The sequence below is a fragment of the Ursus arctos genome, unplaced genomic scaffold (genome assembly GCF_023065955.2).
Source record: "Ursus arctos isolate Adak ecotype North America unplaced genomic scaffold, UrsArc2.0 scaffold_7, whole genome shotgun sequence".
Lineage (NCBI taxonomy): Eukaryota > Metazoa > Chordata > Mammalia > Carnivora > Ursidae > Ursus > Ursus arctos.
Window position 1 is genome coordinate 25,757,792 of NW_026623089.1, and position 19,597 is coordinate 25,777,388.

Sequence of the window (19,597 nt, forward strand, 5' to 3'; positions counted from 1 at the left end):
TTCCCCAAATCTCAAAACCCCAAAAGACTTGTTGAAATCTTTAATTTAAAAATGGAGCAAGAAGATTTCTGGATAGAAATACAAATAACTCAGCTCTGGGGATCCTCCTCAGTTCTACCCCCATCCCAGGCCTTGCTTGGCCTTCACATTAAAAATAGAAACATCAAAGTACTAGATTACACCCCACCCACGGCTGACACTTCTTGTCTGACATAACTTCCTGCCACCTTGGGGCACAGATCCCATGGGAAAAACCATGCAGGGAAGGCATCCAAGTCATTCTCCCAAACCTAAGCTCAACCCCTCAGTGCCTTGGCAGGGAGAGAGCCTGGGGCTCCTTTTTCTCCAGCCCTTCACTGACTCTTGGTCTTGGCTTTGACCTTGGGCACTACGTAGGTCTGGTGGAAGAAATGGGCAAAGAGGATGAAATAGGTCGCATACAAGACAAAGGACCAGAAGAAGTGTTCCATTGTGGTGTGGCATCCCTGTTCCTGTCTCCAGATGTAAGTTAGGATGCCAACAGTGGCTCCCATAAACATCTGCAGGATCTGCAGGCTGGTGATGAGCATGGGTAGCCACGTGGGAGACTTCACTTTGGCAGCCCTCAGAGTGTAGTAGATGTACATGATGGCATGCACACCGTAGTTCATGGTCATGAACCAGCCGCCTGCAGGCACCTTGTTCTTGTATCCAAAGCTCGTGTACACTAGCACTGTGCTGTGGTGGTACCAGTGCACAAAGATGAGTGGCCGCTTACGCAGGATGATGAAGGCCGTGTCTCCTGGGAGATGGGGAGTCATAGCTGGCATACCACCCAGTGTTGGGACCACCCTCCGTGACGGATATAGGGACATAGGTGGAATTCTCAGGGCATGGAGAAGGGTCTTTATGGCAAATAATTTAAAGAGGAGCTTGGGTAAGAGGTGTCGTTAGCACCCAGGGGTGGGGAAGGGACTCTCCATGTGATGGGGGTGGTGGGGGGGGGCCCTGAGGAGGGATGTGGTTGACTGGGCACCAGAGAGACAAAGCCTTGCCACTCACCAAGTTCAATGATCTTGCTGAGAACAAAGAGGCAGGACCAGAATCTGATTATGGGAGTGTTGGTGAAGATGGAGAAGCACACGGTTTGCTTTAGGCTCCCCCTAAGTATCAGGGTACCCATATGGCCCCATGTCCTCAGTGCCCCCAGGATACTGAAATGGGACAGAGGAAAAGGGTGTAAGGGTTATCCCCAGGAACCAATTCACCCTTCCCACTTGGCCTGGCAGGTCATGGCCCCAAGCTCCACCACTTCCCCCGTTCCAGCAGAATATGTCACAGCTTCTGAGATCTTGGGGCCAGGATCCAACCAGTAATCTAGAGGAGATGAGGTCTGGGGAAGGACCAGGGAATGCTGGAGGATGAGACTGAAAATTGAGTTAGGGACTAGGTTTCTTGGGATGGGTAGGAACCTGGGAGGGGATGGAAAACAGGATTGGGGAGATGGAAGGAGTTTGGGGGATGAAATATGGGAAGGAGGGGCTAGAGAAGTTATTGGAAGGTCTTGGGAGAGGGTGTTAGATGCTGAGAGCATTAGAGGCTGGAGAAAATTGTTAGAAGGACATGGACTCCATAAGCACAAGAGGACTCATGAGAGAGAGCAGAGGTTGCCAGTATGGGGCCTGGGGAAGAAGGAAAACAAGGTAATATGGGAGGAGGATGGAAGCTGGGGAGGGAGCTGGAACTGAGAAAATGGGTTAGGGAGAAAGCTAGAGGGCAACTTGGGGCATTGACTCAGTTGGGATTTCCAGAAAACTTTTAGGGATAGAGTGAGGGTCTAGGGTCTACAGGATAGGCATGGAGTGGAGATGGGGGGGGGGTGGTTCTTACCTGAAGATTGCAAGGCAGAAAGACCAAAGGATCAGAGGCCCCTGCAGGCTGAAGCCCTTCCGCGTCTTCATGTAGTTCTGCCCCACAAAGATGAGCAGCAGGTAGACCAGAGCTATGGGGAATGAGGTTGCCCTGGCAGGCAGAAGGCAGAGGGGATGGGCTTATGGGTGGGTGCTGGTTAAAGGAATGCCCACTTGTCTCTCAAGATGAATGCTCTGGGTTGGAGTCCCAGCTCTGCCACTTACTAGCTGTGTGACATTGGAAAATAATTACTTAGTTCTCTCAGCCTCAGTTTCCTTATTATGAAGGAGAAATAACACTCTTCGCCTGACAGTGTTAAGGTATATAAAGTAATTAGCACAGGGCAGGGGCTGTGTTCAAGGTTTCTGTGATTATTGCTCTCAGCTGTGAGTGAGTGACAGCTGCTGGTCCATGCCTAGAACCAACCCAGGGCTCCGGTGTAAGAAGAATGCGGGGGCGCCTGGGTGGCACAGCGGTTGGGCGTCTGCCTTCAGCTCAGGGCGTGATCCCGGCGTTATGGGATCGAGCCCCACATCAGGCTCCTCTTCTATGAGCCTGCTTCTTCCTCTCCCACTCCCCCTGCTTGTGTTCCCTCTCTCGCTGGCTGTCTCTCTCTGTCAAATAAATAAATAAAATCTTAAAAAAAAAAAAAAAAGAATGCGGCAATAGTTTCTGCCTGGTTGGGTCATGGCAAATTAGCTGGAGCGCAAAGTCAGCCCACAAACACCTCTGAGGAGCTTTAGGGCAAAGTCAAAGAGCCTGGGTAAATCTTGAAATAGCTCCCCCAACTGTGTCTCCTCCACAGCGGGGACAATGGAGCATTTGGGGAACAACGTGATAATTGTGAAGGGCAGACTGTCCCTGGGCACCAGCACTATGCCCGCACGCCTGCACACACGGCCACAAAGGAGAGAGGAGAGCCGTCTATAAGGTGGGTGGGAGTAGGTATTCAGATCAAACCCTTCCTCAGAGATCATTTCTCACTACACTCTTTCCCCTCGGTTTCTGTCTCCTACTTTCCTCAACCCACTTTCTTCCTTTCTCCCTCCCTTCCTTCCTTTCTGCCTCTTCCTTTCTTTCTCTCTTTCTCTCATTCGTTCTTTCTTTCCTCCAGATCTAATCTCTTTGAGATGCCACGCTAACTGCACCTTGGACAACAGGGATATGGAGCCGGTACAGGGGAGCCCGATACCTTTGCTCTTTAAGAAAATCATTGCAGGTATCTAGTGTCTCTTTCCCCACCCCCAACCCACCCCAAATAGCAGTCATCAAGGTCAGGACCCTGGCATAGCCTTTCGCCTTCCGCAGGTCTCACCAGTACTCCTCCAAAAGGGGCCTCATGTCGTGGAACAGCTCGAAGTTGTAAGGCTGCAACATCTGCTCTATTTCGTCCGAGACATTCGTGGCTGTGACCATTTCGTTCTGCAGACGTCGAGGTCCGGAGCTTGAGAAGCTGGGCAAGAGCTTAGGGCACCGAGGATGGAGAGAACTTTGGGGCAGGACCAAACGCACGCGGGACCCAAGGAACTCCGCGGCAAGCGAGGAGCGTCAGATTCAGGCACGTGCTCCAGTCAGACTACTTCCACCGCCGCCGCCACTGCGGTATATGAAGCTGAATTGCTAAGCCGCGGCCGGGCGGCACGCGGCCCCTCCCAGCGCCAGGCCGTTATCCAATCTCGACCAAGATAAGCCCCTGTCCTGCCCCTGGACCGCAACTCGCTCTCTGATTGGTCATCCTTCAGAGAGCCTCCCCCAAGTGCTTCTCACACCCCAACCCAAATGCCTGTGGTAGGATCCCACCACGCCCACTTTCCCATCCTTTTCTCCCACACCTCCGTTCCCACCTGCTTGGCTTAGCCCCTATGGCCTTGCCAGTACCCCTACAGGCCTGTCTTCCCCTGGTACTGCCAACCATAGCCTTTGCCTCAGTTCGCTTTAATCCTGACCTACCTGGCAGTGAGGAGAGAGTGGAGGTGTCCTCAGCCTCTGATACCTGCATTCAGAAATTCGGGTGTCAGTTTCCCCCCTCCCTGAGACCCTGGGAAACCGAGACCCCGGATGAAGACGAATGCCCCATAGTCCCATCTGCCCTCTTTAGGTCTGTCGTTGTGGGTGGGAAGGAGACTGCTTTTAATATTTTTTTTTAAGATTTTATTTATTTGAGAGAGAGAGAGAATATGAGCGTTGGGGAGGGGCAGAGGGAAAGAGAGAGAAGCTGACTCCCTGAGTAGAAGGCAGATGCTTAACCACTGAGCACCCAGGTGCCCCGAATTTTAAAAATCTTATCGTCAAGGTTGTTGATGTTGATGTTTGGGGAGATGGTTGTTGAGGCTGTTGCGGATTCTTTACAGTTTCCTGAATTCTTGAACTGCTCCAGCTTGAAACCCAGTAATAACCTTGGAGAGGAAATGCGGTCACCCTCTGGGCTTCTGGGGTTATTGTCTTCAGGTTTTCTGGAGGCCTTCTAGGGTTTATAGAAGAGGAAATGCAGTGCATCTCCCCAGTGTCTTACTAGTCTCTCCCAGTTTGTGCTTGTCTAATCAAACCTATTTTTTCCTTGCCTAGGTACCCAGCCCCAAAGAAATATTTTTAAGCTTTTAAGGCCTTGTCTGTCCCTAATGTCTCTCCTAGGATTTATTTATTTGTTTGTTTATTTATTTATTTATTTATGATTTTATTTATTTATTTGACAGAGAGAGACAGCCAGAGAGAGAGGGAACACAAGCAGGGGGAGTGGGAGAGGAAGAAGCAGGCTTCCCGTGGAGGAGCCTGATGTGGGGCTTGATCCCTTAATGCCGGAATCACGCCCTGAGCCAAAGGCAGATGCTTAACGACTGAGCCACCCAGGCGCCCCTCTCCTAGGGTTTATGAAAGTGAGGGAGAAATACAAGACTTGAAGACAGTTTGAAATAAGATGGGGATTTGCAAAACAAGGGCCAAGAAACATAAATATAAATATTTAAAATCGGGACATGGTTATAAATGTCTATGTGCAACAAAGTGCACAGGCCCCAGAGCCTGAAGACCTGGGTAGGAATCCCAGTTCCACTTCTTTGAACCTCAGCCACTGTCCTGCCCATGCTATCTAAATGACCCTCAAGTGTGTCCCTTTGTCCCTCATCGCTCTCACCTAGTTGGCTCTCGCTACAGCAACTACCTTCATCATGTTAACTGGTTGCACCACCTCCTTCTCTAATACAGTGCTTCTCTCTCTTCATTGTATTGGAATTGGAAATTCCTAAACCTGGCTGATTGTGACATTCCTGAGCCCCAGTCCCAGAGATTCAGACCCAGTAGGTGGTCCTAGACCATATTTTGGAAACTATCATTGCCCTCTCATCTAAAACCTAAATTGGAGGGGCGCCTGGGTGGCTCAGTTGGTTAAGCCTCCGCCTTCAGCTCAGGTCATCATCCCAGCGGGGAGCCTCCTTCTCACTCTCCCTCTGCCCCTCCCCCTGCTCATGCTCTTCTCTTGCTCTCTCTTTAATAAATAAATAAGATCAAAAAAAAAAATCTAAATTGGATCATGCTGCTTTCCTGCTTCAAACCCTTCAGTTTTCAAACGCTTGACTGCTCCATATGTAGGCTGACACTCAGAAGGTGATTAGTGCATATTTGATGGATGAATGAATAAATGGAAGAACGAATACTATAAGAATAATACAATCTAGGTGTTACAAGACCTGGATTCAAATCTCAGCTTCACCATTAACTAGTCATGTGGTTTAAGGCAAGTTATCTAACCTCTTTGAGACTCGAATTTTTCATCAGTAAAATATAGACAGTCATACTTGCCTGCTTACATCACAAGGTTGGGGGTCAGTATACAAATCATATAATGTCAAGGAAAGGATATTGTGGATTAGACAGACACATGGAAATGTCAGGGTGAATCATTTTGGAAGGTTTACAAATGCATATAGCGTAAGTATAGTTGGTCCTGAGTTTCGCTCAAACAAAGATATTTTACGTTGTCTTTCCCTGTGAAGTTTAAAGATTTTATTTTTCAAAGTTTTTTGGAAGAAGTGGTATTCATTTTTTAAAAAGATTTTATTTATTAAATTTGAGAGAGAGAGAACACGCAGGGGCAGGGGTGGGGGGCAGAGGGAGAAGGAGAAGCAGACTCCCCGCTGAGCAGGGAACCCCAATGCAGGTTCCATCTCAGGACCCCAGGATCATGACCTGAGCAGAAAGCAGACACTTAACTGACTGAGCCAACCAGACACCCCTATTTTTTTTAAAGATTTTATTTATTTATTTGAGAGAGAGAGAGAGCACAGAGGGAGAGTGAGAGGGAGAAGCAGACTCCCTGCTGAGCAGAGAACCTGTCCGGAGCTAGATCCCAGAACACTGAGATCATGACCTGGGCTGAAGGTGGACGCTTAACCGACTGAGCCATTCAGGCGCCCTGCCCCTATTTTTTTTTTTTTTTAAGATTTATTTATTTATTTGAGAGAGAGAGAGTGCACATGTGCACACAGAAGCAGGGGCAGGGGGAGGGACAGAAGGAAAGAGAGAGAATCTCAAGCAGACTCCCCTCTGAGCATGGAACTGAATAGGGAGCCTGATCCCAGGACCCTGAGATCATGATCTGAGCCGAAATCGAGTCTGACGCTTAACTGAGCCACGCAGGCACCCCTAAAGATTTTCTTTTTAAGTAATCTGTACACCCAACGTGGGACTTGAACTCACAACCCCAAGATCAAGAGTCACATCATAAGGGGCATGATTTCTTGATGAATGCCTTTTTACCCCACTAGTCCTGGAGCTCCTTAAATGCAGGGAATATGTCTATTTTGCTCAACATCATTCTCCTAACACGGGGACATACTAGGTACTCAGATAATATTTGCTACATGACTGATTGGATGGCTGAAATCCTCAGCCTATAAATCTGGGTGACACTCTGTTTCTCTAGGATAAATACACACCCCAAGCTTGTCTGGTCTTCTGGCTCTTGGCCTCAGCTTTCTCATCTGTAAAATGGGGATAATATCTACCTCAGAAGGATGTTTATGAGGATCAAATGAGATCATATATGCTAACGAGCATTATACAATGTAAAGTGTTAAGCAAACATCAGTAATTATTACCAAAAAAGGTACATTTGTACAAATTTCAATTCATTTTTATTTATTTTTTAACACTTTATTTATTTACTTGAGAGAGAGAAAACACAGAGGTAGAGTGAGAGGGAGAAGCAGACTCCCCACTGAGCAAGGAGCCCAACATGGGGCTCGATCCCAGGACCCTGGGATCATGACCTGAGCTGAAGGCAGACGCTCGAGCGACTGAGCCATCCAGGTGCCCCTCAGTTTCTTTTTAATAAAACTGAACTAAATTAACTTAAAAGGAAAGTCACGATCTGGTGACTGGTTGCACAATGATGTGAAATGTACTTAACAATACTGAATTACACACTTAAAAATGGTTAAGATGGTAAATTTTATGTTACATATATCTTACCGCAATTTTTTAAAAATTTAAAGGAAAGCTATAAAATGGGAACAATTTTAAGACAAAGAGTTAATGTGCATACTACCTAAAAAGCTTACCCTTAGTCCTATCTCTGACCTTTGGTCAGTGGCTAAAAACATAGATACGCTCATCTTATAGACTCCAGTGTCTCCAGATCCACCTGTCATTAGCTTCCAGAAAGATCTTCCTAAAACACACGTTAGCTCATGCCATTGCTCTTTAAGAACAACAACAACAACAAAAAATTCTCAGGGCAAAGGTCAGAATCCTGAGGTTAGCCTTGACTCTTCCTTTCCAGCCTATGTTCCATCATCCCCCCCCACTGCCCAGCATTCCAAATTTTAGCTTTAGAAAAGTCACAATTCCATTACACAAGTACTATATTTTATTTTTTTTCAACCCCTTCACTTCTCTCCACATTGTTCTTTCTCTCCAGACATCTTCTCACCTGGACAAATCTTACTCTTTGTTTAGCCTTAGCTCTAAAGGCACTTGACCTGCAAAAGCCTAACCTGCTTCAAACAGAGTCAACCCCTTCCTTCTCTATCTTCCACCCACAGGACTTTGCCCAACCTGCCTGCTGGTATTCTTCTACCAGTGGAGTAAAGTTAATTATATATTTTCTATACTACCTGGCTCCCCCACCCTATTCCAAATGGTCATTTTTGTTAGGGCACTCATCCTTGAGGGAAGCACACAGCACTTGGCACATGGACGGCACTCAAAATATGTCTGTTGCTTTGAATTGAATAGGCATCTAAGAGGAAATACAAACAGTAAACATATATATATATATATATTTTTTTTTAAAGACTCAACTTCCTTAGTAATTATGGAAATGCAAATTAAAGACTATATGTATAGTATGGTCCCAATTAACAGCCATTAAACCAAGTAAAAATTAAATACCCAACGCCAGTCAAAGCCCTGGAAAAAGATACATCCATACCTGGCTGGTGGCCAGGTAAATTGTCTTAATCCTTCTAGAAGCATACTTAGGTAATACTTAGCAAGAGCCAACCGGTATTCTTTGACCCAGTCCCTCACCTAGAAATTTAAATCCCAATGATATAGGCCAAAGGAAAAAAAAAATCTCTATGTACTGAAACACTTACGTCGGTAGGTGATTAAATTATTAACCACTTCACAGTACAAAACAGCTTACAGCTACCAGAACATGGAGAAACATGAACCATGTTTGTAAAATAATGTGAAAGAAAACAATATTTAAAACTGTATCTAGGGGCGCCTGCGTGGTTCAATTGTTAAGCAGCTGCCTTCTGCTCAGGTCATGATCCCAGAGTCCGGGGATGGAGCCCCACATTGGGCTCCCTGCTCATTGAGAAGCCTGCTTCTCCCTTGCCCACTCCCCTGCTTGTGTTCTCTCTCTTCACTCTCTGTCAAATAAATAAATAAAATTAAAAATAAATAAATAAAACTGTATCTATCCTGGGGCGCCTGGGTGGCACAGCGGTTAAGCGTCTGCCTTCGGCTCAGGGCGTGATCCCGGCGTTCTGGGATCGAGCCCCACATCAGGCTCTTCTGCTATGAGCCTGCTTCTTCCTCTCCCACTCCCCCTGCTTGTGTTCCCTCTCTCGCTGGCTGTCTCTATCTCTGTCAAATAAATAAATAAAATCTTTAAAAAAAAAACTGTATCTATCCTATTACCTCAGTTACCTAAAAGTGATGATGTTTTTATTTTTTTTTAAGATTTTATTTATTTATTTGACAGAGAGGGAGAGAACAAGCACAAACAGGGGAAGGGGCAGGCAGAGGGAGAAACAGGCTCCCTGCTTATGGGGAGCCTGATGTGGGACTCTATCCCAGGACTTGGGATTATGACCTGAGCCGAAGGCAGACACTTAACTGACTGAGCCACCCAGGTGCCCCAGTGATGATGTTTTTAAAGACTGAATGAAAAGAAACACTAAAATGTGAATCATTTGATGGGGTGGGTGAGATTATAGGAAAAAAAAATTAGAAGTATTTTAAATTTCCTTTCGGAATATTTTAAAATTGATGTCACAAGATTTTGGAATGCTACACATTCAGGGGAAAATGCTTTTAATGATGTAGGAAGTGCTCTGGATGGAATGTAAAATTTTAAAAATGTAGGATCTGAGACTATGTATAGTATGGCCTCAGATTTGTGGAGCAAAAACATGGAGGACTGCAGATAGAAAGAATATTTACAAGCTTTCTCTAGAGGAAAAAACATGGAAGAAAACCATGCTGAAAACCAACATTGGAAGGAAATGCACCAAAATGCTAACAGTTTGTCTGGATGGTGGAATATGGGTGATTTTAAAATTATTTTTATAATCAGTAAATGTTCAAAACTAATAATAGATGACTGAAATCTCTTGGGTTGAACTCCCTCTTTCGGGGCACCTGGGTGGCTCAGTCATTAAGCATCTGCCTTCGGCTCAGAGCCTGATCCCAGGGTCCTGGGATCGAGCCCCGCATCAGGCTCCCTGCTCTGCTGGGAGCCTGATTCTTCCTCTCCCACTCCCCCTGCTTGTGTTCCCTCTCTCGCTGGCTGTCGTTCTCTCTCTCTCTCTCTCTCTCTCTCTGTCAAATAAATAAATAAAATCTTAAAAAAAAAAAAAAAAGTCCGTCTTTCCCATGGGTTCTGTCACTGAACTGGCTCTTCTGCTCCTTCCTTCCCCCACCTCAGAGCCTGCATATCTGTGCCAGATTATCTCCTTTCCCCAGTATTTTTACTGTCTTGGTTTTGCTTCTATATTTCTTCCTGTGCCTTTGCTGGTTCTTCTTCCCATACTTCCTACCTCTTTAACGCTATTGTTTCTTAAAGTCCTGTCCCTGTCCCTTACTCCTTACTGCGTACTCTCTTTCCTGGGTAATCCCCTTTCATGATTTCACCTGTTAACTTCTATTTGGCTGACTCCAAACTACATATCTTCTATCTTGACCTCTGCTCTCTGTTCTTGCTCATATTTCCAACTTCCCCCTGGACTTCTCCACCTGGCTGACTTGAGTTACAGACAGCTCACATCCCGGTGTAGAAACCCAGCTCACTTTCTTCCTAGACCTGTTCTTTTTGCGGCTTTCCCTATTTCTATTTAAAGTCACCACCAGGCTCCCAGGCTAGGCAGGTCAGGATACATAATTTGCGAGGCCTAATGCCAAATAAAAATGTAAAGTTCCTTGTTCAAAAATTAGGAAGACTCTCAAGATGGTGACAGCAGAACATGAAACCAAGTGTAAGCCACTTCTAAGTGCGGGGCCCTGTGTGGTTGCACAGGTTATGCACCCACGAAGTCAACCCTGTGCTGAGGCTGAACTCTGGGGGTCCATCTTTGATTCCTCTCTCCTTTCTTTTGGTTTGGTTGACAGGGTATAGAATGCATCCACTCACAAAGATGGGAAATAACGGAAGAATAATAAATTTGAATAGTGGGATGAGAGGGAGTTGAGTACAGTCTGGGCCCTATGAATGCAAGGAACAACTAGATCAGAGGATCCAATAACCAGTTGTCTAGAACTCAGGTGGTCAATCTGCCTTCAACTCAGGGTAGAGGATATCACTGAACTGGCTGTGGATGAAATTAGCCAAGGAGAGGTCAAGCAGGGCCTTTCAAACTGGGGTCCATAGACCATTTACACTGTCATCTCCAGCTTGTTAAAAATGAAGTCTCCTGGAGCGCCTGGGAGGCTCAGTCGGTTAAGCGTCTGCCTTCAGCTCAGATCATGCTCCCAGAGTCCTGGGATCGAGCCCCACGTTGGGCTACCTGCCCAGGGGGGTGCCTGCTTCTCCCTGTCCCTCTGCTTGCAGCTCACCCAGCTTGTGCTCTCTCTCTCTCTCTCTCTCAAATAAATAAATAAATAAATAAAAATCTTTAAAACAAAATGAAGTCTCCTGGGCTTACCCCAGCCTTCTGAATCTGAATATATTTAGAGATAGGTAGGGCTTGGGAATTATAGTTTCAACAAGCTTCCCAGGTGATTCTTTTGTGAACGCAGGAACTGTTAATGAGAGTCAAGAGGCTACAACCCCAGGGATAATATCAATATACAAGGTAGTGGATTTCATAATTTTTTGCCCGAGACACAAAAGGAGAAATATATGTTACCTTATAACTCCATACATATACATGGTTTGGAGACAACATCTTTCAAAACATACACACCCTTTCCATGTTGTGTGTCATATTTTTTTAAAGATTTTATTTAAAATATTTATTTATATTTGTTTATTTATGATCCCAGGACCCTGGAATCATGACCTGAGCCAAAGGCAGATGCTTAACCGACCAAGCCACCCAGGGGTCCCTATGTCTGATATTTTTATTCCATTGTATTTTATTATTTAAAAATGCCCATCATGGGGTGCCTGGGTGGCTCATCTGGTTATGCATTTGACTCTTGATCTCAGCTCAGGTGTTGCTATCTGGCTCATGAGTTCAAGCCCCGAGTTGGGTTCCACCCTGGGGGGAGGAGACTACTTTTAAAAAAATGCCCATCATGACCCACTAATAGGCTGCATCTTGTGATATGAAAAACACTGGTTAAGGAGTTAACAGAGGGAGAGTGTGTTGCTGGGGGCCAGGAAAAAATAAATCTAAACTCTCCACAGGTTCTTCAGAGTCTAAACTACATTCCAAAGTTTCTGAGAGCAAGCCTGTATCTGAGTCATCTTTGAAGAACGCTCAGTTCTTCACTTGTTAACTGCTACTGGACAAATGAATTCATAGAGGCCATGGCTCCACCAAGAGCCTGTAGTGAGCCCCGCTGTCCAAGCCGCCAGCCCAGGTCAGAAGGAGGCTATGCAAGATGGAGCAGCGCCAGCAGACGTAGGTGCTAAAAGGAAGGCTGGAAGTGGCTAGAAAGAAGCTGCCGTGGCTTTGGCCGTGCCATCTGCTCACCAGTCCTGCTAAGGATTGTCTCTGTCTTACGGGCTGCACCTGCCTTTCTTCTCAAGGGCCTCCCTGACCCCAGCCTGTCTCACATCCACCTACTGTTGACATCACCAACCTTAAAAAAAAAGAAAGAAAAATATTAAGCTAAGTGAAAGAAGTCAAACGCAAAAGACTACATATTGTGACCATTTATATAAAATTCTACTTATTTGAGTCCTTTCTCTTTTTTCTTGGTAAGTCTGGCTAGAGGTTTATCAATTTTTTAAACATTTTTTATTTACATTCAATTAACATATAATATAGTATTGGTTTCAGAGGTATAGGTCTATGATTCATCAGTCTTATGTAATACCCGGTGCTCATTACATCACATGCCCACCTTAATGTCCATCACCCAGTTACCCCATGTTACCCTATCCTTCCACTCCCCTCCCCTCCAGCAATCCTCAATTTTATTGATTTTTTTCAAAGTGTCAGCTCCTGGTTTCATCAACCTGTTCTATTGGTTTTTTTAGTTTCTATATCATTTATTTTTGCTCTAATCTTTATTTGAAATTCTAAAAAAACCCCACAAAATCACAGTGGCAGAAAACAGGTCAGTGACTGGATGGAGCTAAGAGTTAAGGAGATTGATTGCAATGGGGTTAAGGGAACTTTTCATGGTGATGGAAATATTTTATATCTAAGGAAAGAATTGTTAAGAGAGCAGTCTATGGGAAGGTGAACTGGGTGAATGGGAGAAGTTGTGGGCCTTTTGACATTTTTGGAATTTTTTCTGGGTGTACTAGTTAAGAAATAAATAGCTAAAATAGAGGCACCTTGCTGGCTCACTAGGTAGAGCATGCAACTCTTGATCTCAGGGTCATGAGTTCAAGCCCCACATGGGACGTAGAGCTTACTGTAATAAAAAAGAAAAGAAAAGAAAAGAAAAGAAAAGAAAAGAAAAGAAAAGAAAGCTAAAATAAAACAGGTATTTAAAAAAACTGAATTTAGGGGTGTCTGGGTGGCTCATTTGGTTGGGCATCTGACTCTTGGTTCTGGCTTGGTCCTGATCTCAGGGTCATGGGATTGAGCCCTGCATAGGGCTCTGTGCTCAGCGTGGAGTCAGCTTGGGATTCTCTCCCTCCCTGCTTGTGTGCACTCTCTCTCTCTCTCTCTCTCAAATACAATGAATAAAATCTTTTAAAAATAAACTGAATTTAGACTCAGAATTTATTAAAGAGAGAAGTATGATTATTTTTAGACTCAAATTTGAAGTGGGTCACACCTGTTATATGAACATATCGATATTTTTAAAATACCGTAATAACAACAACAAACATTTGCTGAGTTTTGCCATGTGCCAGGCATGGCTAAGAACTTTAAAGAACTTGAGGCATACAGAAGTTACGTAATGTGTCTGAAATTATACAGCCAGCCAGGAGCTGTGAATTTCTGAAGGTCACTGGATCCTTATAGCATGGAAGAGACTAAGATGGAGTGGGTCCAAGTGCTTCCTATGGGAGTAAAGTGGGTGTGATAAGAAAGAGAGTCTACTGTACTGGCCCACAAAGGGCCTTGGTCTGAAAGGTGAGCTGAAACAGCTAGCAGGCCTCAGAGAACCGGTCCAGGGGCTCAAGATCTAAGGGTCATGTTGTGGGAGTTACACCCCAATCAGAATTCTCCATGTTGAATCAAAGGGAAATAAGCAAGGCAGGCAAGACATTAAGGATTTCCAGTATCAGCCAGGCAAACCTGATCTCAGATGGTTGGCCACCTAGCATGGATGTGGGGCTAATGTGTGCCTTTTGGCAGCTGGAGGGCCAGGATGGATGAGAGGCATTCAGGGAAAAGAGGAAAAATGGAGAAATAGTTGGAGGCGTAGAAGTAGTGTAGGTCTATGATAGAGAAATCGCCCCCAATTAGTCCTATACATGGCTTCAGGGACAGAATGGGCTCAGGAGGCCAACTAGCGGGCGGAACCGGTTGTTACTGAATTAACCCTAAGGCCTGAGTGTCTCCAGATTGTCTGGGAGGCTCAGCCACTGCAAGCCAGTGTCTGTGTCCTGCCGCTTCACCCAGTTGATTAGATCTTTTCCTGGGACCATTTCCAAACCTCAATTTCTACTGCTTCCTTGAGACCTCACTTTTCTGATTCCTCTGTGGAAAATAACCAAACTCCTTTGGTTTCTCCCCCGCATATCTGAGAGCTTGGAGAAACGTCAGTCCTGTCCCCAGGATAAGGAAATAGTTCACGAGTACTATCTGGATTAGAGCATTTAGCGGCTAGTGCCAACGGCCTTAGAACCTGAGTCCATAGCTGGACTATCGCTGGTTGGTATGAGCCTGAATCATAGTTTTGTTTTGTTTTGTTTTTTTCTAGACTGTGTCATCCTGCCTTCCCCAATTTATTAGAACGTCTCTGAGAGCCAGGACCATGTCGGTCACACCATCCACTCTATCAGAACCTCAAAGTCCTACCGCCAAACACATTCATTGCTCTGTCCACTATTTCCAAACTGATCTAAGGCAGGGAACTAATAACACACTCAAATTGGGTAATTCTAGAAAAGTTTAATAAGGGAACTATTAAACTAATAAACTGGTGCAGGGAAAAACAGGTGGTGGCCACTTTACCCATAGAAAGAAGGGGTGAGGGAAGGGAGCCATTACTAGAATACAGAGACACAAAGAGCTTTGTGGTGAGGGCTGCCTGTCAGGAGCTGGGACCTGCTATCAATTGCCATAGGTGCCCAGAGCAGCCCCGCAGATTGAGATCCTCCCACCCTCTGATCTCTTGCCGGTGCTACACATGGGCCAAGTTCAACCAGAAGCCAGAGGGCCTTGGAGCCAGTTGCTCAGTCAGCATAGGTAAACTTCCAGAGAAGGAGTGAAGCTTGAAGGGTAAATAGACATCATCTTTAACCTAGACTCCTGCAATAACCTTCACCTATTGTCTGATTTCTTCACAGCTGCCAAATATATATAGATGAAAACTACCATTTTAACTATTTTTTATTTTTTACAATTTTAATTTATGTAATTTGACAGAGAGAGAGAGCACACAAGCAGGGGGAGTTGTAGGCAGAGGGAGAGGGAGAAGCAGACTTCCCGCTGAGTAGAGAGCCCAGTGTGGGGCTCGATCCCAGGACACTGGGATCATGATCTGAGCTGAAGGCAGACGCTTAACGACTGAGACACCCAGGCACCCCAAGAATGAAGTTCTGATACATGGTGTAACATGGATAAGCTTTGTGAACATAATGCTAAGTGAAAGAAGTCAGACATAAAAAGAAAAACATTGTATGATTCCATTTATATGAAATATCTGACATAGGAAAATTCACAGATATGGAAAATAGATGAGAGGTTATCAGGGGCTTCGGGGTAAGAGAAATGGGAAATTATTGCTTAGTGGGTAGTTTCTGTTTGGGGTTATAAAAAAATTTTGGAAATAGATAATGGTGATGGTTGCAGAACATTGTGAATATAATTAATGAAACTGAATTCTACACTACCTGCTTGTTCTCCCTCTCCCTCTTCCTGCTGCGCGCCCTGCTTATGCTTTCTCTGTCAAATAAATAAATAAAACATTTTTAAAAAAGTTATAATAATCTAGACAGTGTAGTACTGGCCTAAGGACAGACATAGATTGATGGAATAGAATTGAGAGCCAGGGATGTCTGGGTGACTCAGTTGGTTAAGTGTCTGCCTTCGGCACAGGTCATGATCCCAGGGTCCTGCATCGGGCTCCTTGCTCAGCAGAGAGTCTGCGTCTCCCTCTGCCTGCTGTTCCCTCTGCCTGCTGCTTCCCCTGCTTATACTCTCTCTCTCTCTCTCTGACAAATGAATAAATAAAATCCTTAAAGGTTGGTATGGATCTCTTCTAACAAAGTTTAAATACAAGCCTCAAAAGGATCCATCTGATTACAAGAAATTTAACTGCACACCAGAAAAAATCCAAAATTATCTAAAAGAATACAACATAATCTAGCAACCAATGATGTAAAAATCACAATGTCTGAGTCAAAAAAACCTAAACAACCCTCAAAACGCAAGAAAATATTACCCATAAACAGGATAAAAATCAATCAGTAGAGGACAGTGGTGGATCTAGGGACGCAGAGACCCAGGGTCCTGGCAGCAGGGTGGCCCACTGGCTGATAGCAAGCATATAGTCAGCATGCCAAGGCCAGCTCTAAGAAGCGAGGGACTGTCTTGGCTGAGTATCGCTGCCCCAGATGTCAAAGAGTTGGATGTGTTCAACACCAGTCTGGGGCCATTTGCCAGCAAGCACCAGCAAAAGATCCAGAGAGTCCTCAAGTTCCAAGTACACTTCCAGGACATATGTGCCACCACTGGTGTGGATCCTCTGACTTCTGAAAAAGGATTTTGGTCTGAGGTGCTGGGGATACAAATTATCACAGTGTGCCTAGCCCTTCCATTTCCCCTGAAACGGAAGCTATAAGAAAGATCCAAATGAAACGACTTTGGAGAACTTTGGAGGACCTACACAATAGGCATTCAAAGGAAGAAGAAAATTTGCCTAGGATGTCAGCCAAGGCAACCTGATCAGGGCCATTAAGTAACTAAAGGCCCTGGCTTTGGCATCATCACTGTGGGAGGCACTTAGCTCATCAGTATGTTCTGAGTTCAACAGAGATCACACTAGGTGTTGCTGCTGGCAGGGAGAATGGCCACATGACCATCAGGGAGATCAAAGCTAATCTTAAATGGGAGACGAAGTAAGTGAGGCAAGTTCTGGAACATCTGTTGAAGAAAAGGTTGGCCTGGTTGGACTTGTAAGCCCCAGAGGAGACACACTACTGTCTGCCAGCTCTTTCCACTGACCTCTGCTCCCGTTAGATTACCACTGATGAGGCCAGAGAAGTCCTCTTCTGAATCTGAGAGTGTGGAAGAGGGCACAGCGGCTGGCAGGGAGAAGAGAGAGGAGCTACTGATAAATAAAACCTGAACAATTTTGTTTAAAAAAAAAAAGAAAAATATCGACCAATAAAAACAGGTCCAGAAATAATAATGTGATGAAACTAACAAACAGGGACATAAAAGCAGTGATTATAAAAATGCTCTAGGGCACCTGGGTGGCTCAGTCAGTTAAGTGTCTGCATTCAGCTCAGGTCATGATCCTGGGGTCCTGGGATCAAGTTCCACATAGGGCCCGTGCTCAGCGGGGAATCTGCTTCTCCCTCTTCCTCCACTTCTCCTCCCTCTCTCTCTGCTGCATGTTCTCTCTCTGTCAAATAAATAAATAAGATATTTTTAAAAATGCTCTATAAGTTCAAAAAGGCAGGGGAAAACATGGCCACAATAATTAGAGAAAATGAAGATATAAGATTCAGTGAAATGTCTAGAGATAAAAAATACATTATCTGAAATGGAAAATACACTGGATGGGATAAAAGCAGATGCTGAAGAAAAGATTAGTGATCTGAAGAAATATAATAGAAACTAACCAGGGAGGAGTCCAAGATGGCAGAGGAGTAGGAGACCTTAATTTTGTCTGGTCCCAGGAATTCAGGTAGATAACTATCAAATCATTCTGAACACCTGCACACTCAACCAGAGATCGAAGAAAAGAATAGCTGCAACTCTACGAATAGAAAAGCAACCACTTTATGCAAGGTAGGAGTTGAAGAGAAGTGAATCTGAGGTGATTTATGGGAAGCTAGACTGCAGGGGGAGGGAGCCTCTCTCAGCCGGTTACTAGCAAGTCATATAGCAGGGGGGCACAAAATCGGAACTTTTAGAAGTCTGGTCCGGTGAGGGATGGTCGCTCAGGTGGCTAAGTGGGGCAGAACAGTAGGTGGGATAGTGTGGTCTCAGGACCCTCGGGGGTCACAGGAAGACGGGGGGGGGGGGGGGGGGGGGGGGGCGGTGGTGGTGCTGAGTGCAGCAGAGCTCCCAGGCATCGGAGTGAGGAAGTCGGCTGCAAAGAGTGAGCCGAGGAGTGGGCTCTCAGCTCTGGGTGGCCATAAACCGTGATCCACAGCCCTGTCGGGCCGCTGCTCTCCAAGCAGGGGCCCAACACGCGGCAGATCCCAAGGAACCCTCCTTCCTCCCCTGGGCGGAGCGGCCCAGGAGCGCGCCAGTCCAGGAGCATGTGGCAAGAGCCTGCTGGGTTTGGAGACTCAAAACGGGGTCATGTGCCTGAGATAGAAATGCTCGGTCACAGGCCGGGTGAGCACGGAGTGTGGGAGACCAGGGAGACAGGCGTGATTCACTGCTTTTCTCTGAGGACGCACTGAGGAGTGGGGCCCCGAGCTCTCAGCTCCAAGGCCGGAGACTGGGAGGCCGCCATTTTCATTCTCATCCTCTAAAGTGGCACAGAAAACTTTCAGGGAACCAAAACTACAGAGAGCAAACGGGAGCAGACGACTTAGCCGGGCCCCTGGCAAGGGCGGTGCAATTCCGCACGTGGCAAAGACACAGGAGAATCAACGCAACGGGCCCCTCCCCCAGAAGCTCAGCGAGAACTATGGCCAAGACCAAGTTTAGTGGGCAATGAGAACTGCCCAACCCCAGCGCTAGGGGAATACAGCACATAGAATTCATGGCTTTTTCCCATGATTCCTTAGCCTTTCAACTTTATATTTTAAATTTTTTTCTCTCCTTTCTCAAACAAGCTCTTATTCTATCAACTCCTTTTTAAAATCTTTTTTAATTTTCATTTTTACAGTTACATTCTATCCCTTCATTGTATTTAATCTTATTTTTGTGTGTATATATATATATATATTTTTTTTCTTTCTTTACAGTTTTAGGTTGCAGTTTCTTCTAACAGACCAAAATACACCCAAAATCTAGTGTATGGCTCTGTTCTATTCGCCTGTCTGATCATCTCTTTTTTATTTGTTTGTTTTTTCTTCTTCCCTTTTTGGGGGGTTCTTTTGGGTTTTGTTTTTTTTGTTTTGTTTTGTTAAAGTCTTTTTTAAATTTTCATCTTTATAGTTGCATTCTATCCTTTCAATGTATTGAATTTTATTTTTGTACTTATATAAGTTTTTCTTTCTATACAATTTTTAGATGTAATTTCTTCTAACAAACTGACCAAAATACACTCAGAAGATAGTGTATTGCTCTGTACTGATGACCTGTCTGTTTATATCCTTTCCTTTTTCAGTTGTTGGGGTTTTTTTTCTCTTTTGTTTTTTCTTGTCTTTTAATTTCCATTTTTACAGTTACATTCTATCCTTTCATTGTATTTAATTTTATTTTTGTACATATGTAAGTTTTCCTTCTTCACAATTTTGGGATCTAGTTTTCTAAAAAACAGACCAAAATACACACAGAAGCCAATGTATTGTTCTATTCTGCTCACCTGTCTGATTATATTCTCTCTTTTTTTTTTT

At 44.9% G+C, this 19,597-nt stretch overlaps 1 protein-coding gene and 1 pseudogene across 1 annotated transcript; one reads left to right on the forward strand and one right to left on the reverse strand.

The window, feature by feature from the left end:
- Positions 1-27: 27 nt before the first annotated feature.
- Positions 28-3,475, reverse strand: ELOVL3 (ELOVL fatty acid elongase 3). The gene is made up of 4 exons (XM_026493970.4): positions 3,206-3,475; positions 1,870-2,001; positions 1,042-1,193; positions 28-781 (listed from the first exon to the last, which is right to left on the reverse strand). Exons 1-4 carry the CDS (start codon positions 3,304-3,306, stop codon positions 354-356), a joined length of 813 nt encoding a protein of 270 aa, XP_026349755.1. The 5' UTR covers positions 3,307-3,475; the 3' UTR covers positions 28-353.
- Positions 3,370-17,129, forward strand: LOC125282751 (vacuolar-sorting protein SNF8-like; annotated as a pseudogene).
- The last annotated feature ends 2,468 nt before the right edge of the window (positions 17,130-19,597 follow it).

Coding starts and splice junctions, on each gene's coding strand:
- ELOVL3 (XM_026493970.4), bottom strand. CDS start 3,306: ATGGTCACAGCCACGAATGTCTCGGACGAAATAGAGCAGATGTTGCAG. Junction 2,002..3,205: donor CCCCTTTTGGAGGAGTACTG/GTGAGACCTGCG, acceptor TCTGCCTGCCAG/GGCAACCTCATTCCCCATAG. Junction 782..1,041: donor CAGCAAGATCATTGAACTTG/GTGAGTGGCAAG, acceptor CCCATCTCCCAG/GAGACACGGCCTTCATCATC.